At 51.2% G+C, this 1,180-nt stretch overlaps 1 protein-coding gene across 1 annotated transcript; it reads right to left on the bottom strand.

Moving 5' to 3' along the window:
• Nucleotides 1-313: 313 nt before the first annotated feature.
• On the bottom strand, nucleotides 314-819 carry LOC114111702 (late histone H2B.L4-like). The gene is made up of 2 exons (XM_042242363.1): nucleotides 659-819; nucleotides 314-563 (listed from the first exon to the last, which is right to left on the bottom strand). Exons 1-2 carry the CDS (start codon nucleotides 817-819, stop codon nucleotides 314-316), a joined length of 411 nt encoding a protein of 136 aa, XP_042098297.1.
• Between the last annotated feature and the right edge of the window lie 361 nt (nucleotides 820-1,180).

Here is a 1,180-nt window from a genome sequence, read left to right as displayed (position 1 = left end):
ATATAGATGGGAGAATGAAAATGGAAAAGGCCAATGAAACCTTAGGGACAGAATTTTGACCATAAAGATCCCTAAAATCACTGAGAAACCACGAATAGAAATAACCATTTAGGAAAGGGACGAGTTGCAACATGTTAAGAAAAAAGGACACGATTTTCCGTCAAACAAATGACACAACAGACACATATTGAAGCAAAGTTAATGAGGTTTTTAATGTTTTCTTTGGGGTAGAAATGTTTTAAAGATTAAATGTAGGGCCTAAGGGGAGAACCCTTAAGTCTGGTTTGCGATGGTCAGACAGTCCCGGGGCAGTTCATCTGCAGAGGTGGTATCTGATGACCGACTTGGTGGCCTCGGACGTGGCATACTTGCCGAGCTCCCCAGGCAACAGAAGACGCACAGATGTCTGGATGTCTTCGGTCATGATGGTGCAGCGCTTGTTGCTGTGGGCCAGGCGCCCAGCCTCTTCGGCAATCCGCTCGAACATATCTTTCACAAACGAATCCAGGACGTTCACGGACTCACGGGAAAGACTCAGGCCTGTATGTACTTGCTTCAGCACCCTAGGGAAATAGGTAGCAAAGCTTGAGAAATTGCCCTGACGGCAGCGGCGGCGACGGCAACGGCAACGGCGGCCCTTAGCTGTCTTCTGCTTCGCCTTTTTGGTTCCGCATCATTCGGCTCTGGTTTGGAGGTCTCTGCTTTCACCATCTCCGTTTCAGAGGGCTCAGTTTCGGAGGTGCTGGTTTCTATGGTGATCACGTCTTCCTCATGGCTGTCAGAGGATGGTTGCAACACGGCAGCGCCACCATTCTCCATAGTGCAGCCCAGAAGAACAGAGAGGCCGTTGAAGGCCGTTGGCCGAATTTATAGGCCCGGCTTTCCCTGACGTCACAGACACTGTCCATCTCTGATTGGATGCAAGGCAGGGAGGCCTGTTACTATGGCAGCTCATGTCCCGTGACACCGGACGTCCCACCTCCCAACTCCTGCCCTGCCCCTCCCCCATGTTTAACCCCCAGTCAGCCCATCTGCCCTGGTGGCTCTGATGGTAAAGTGTCTGTCTACAATGCGGGATACCTGGGTAGGATCTCTGGGTCGAGAAGATCTCATGGAGAAGGAAATGGCAACCCACTCCAGTACCATTGCCTAGAAAATCCCATGGATGGAGAAGCCTGGT

Source organism: Ovis aries, chromosome X (genome assembly GCF_016772045.2).
Source record: "Ovis aries strain OAR_USU_Benz2616 breed Rambouillet chromosome X, ARS-UI_Ramb_v3.0, whole genome shotgun sequence".
In the NCBI taxonomy this organism is placed as follows: Eukaryota; Metazoa; Chordata; class Mammalia; order Artiodactyla; family Bovidae; genus Ovis; species Ovis aries.
Note: the sequence above shows the minus strand (reverse complement) of the source record. Positions and strands in the feature narration are given on the sequence as shown.

Bases quoted from the DNA above. Each gene is read 5' to 3' on its own strand.
- LOC114111702 (XM_042242363.1), bottom strand. From the start codon at position 819: ATGGAGAATGGTGGCGCTGCCGTGTTGCAACCATCCTCTGACAGCCAT. The intron at 564-658 runs GCGAAGCAGAAG...CTATTTCCCTAG, and splicing joins AATGATGCGGAACCAAAAAG to GGTGCTGAAGCAAGTACATA.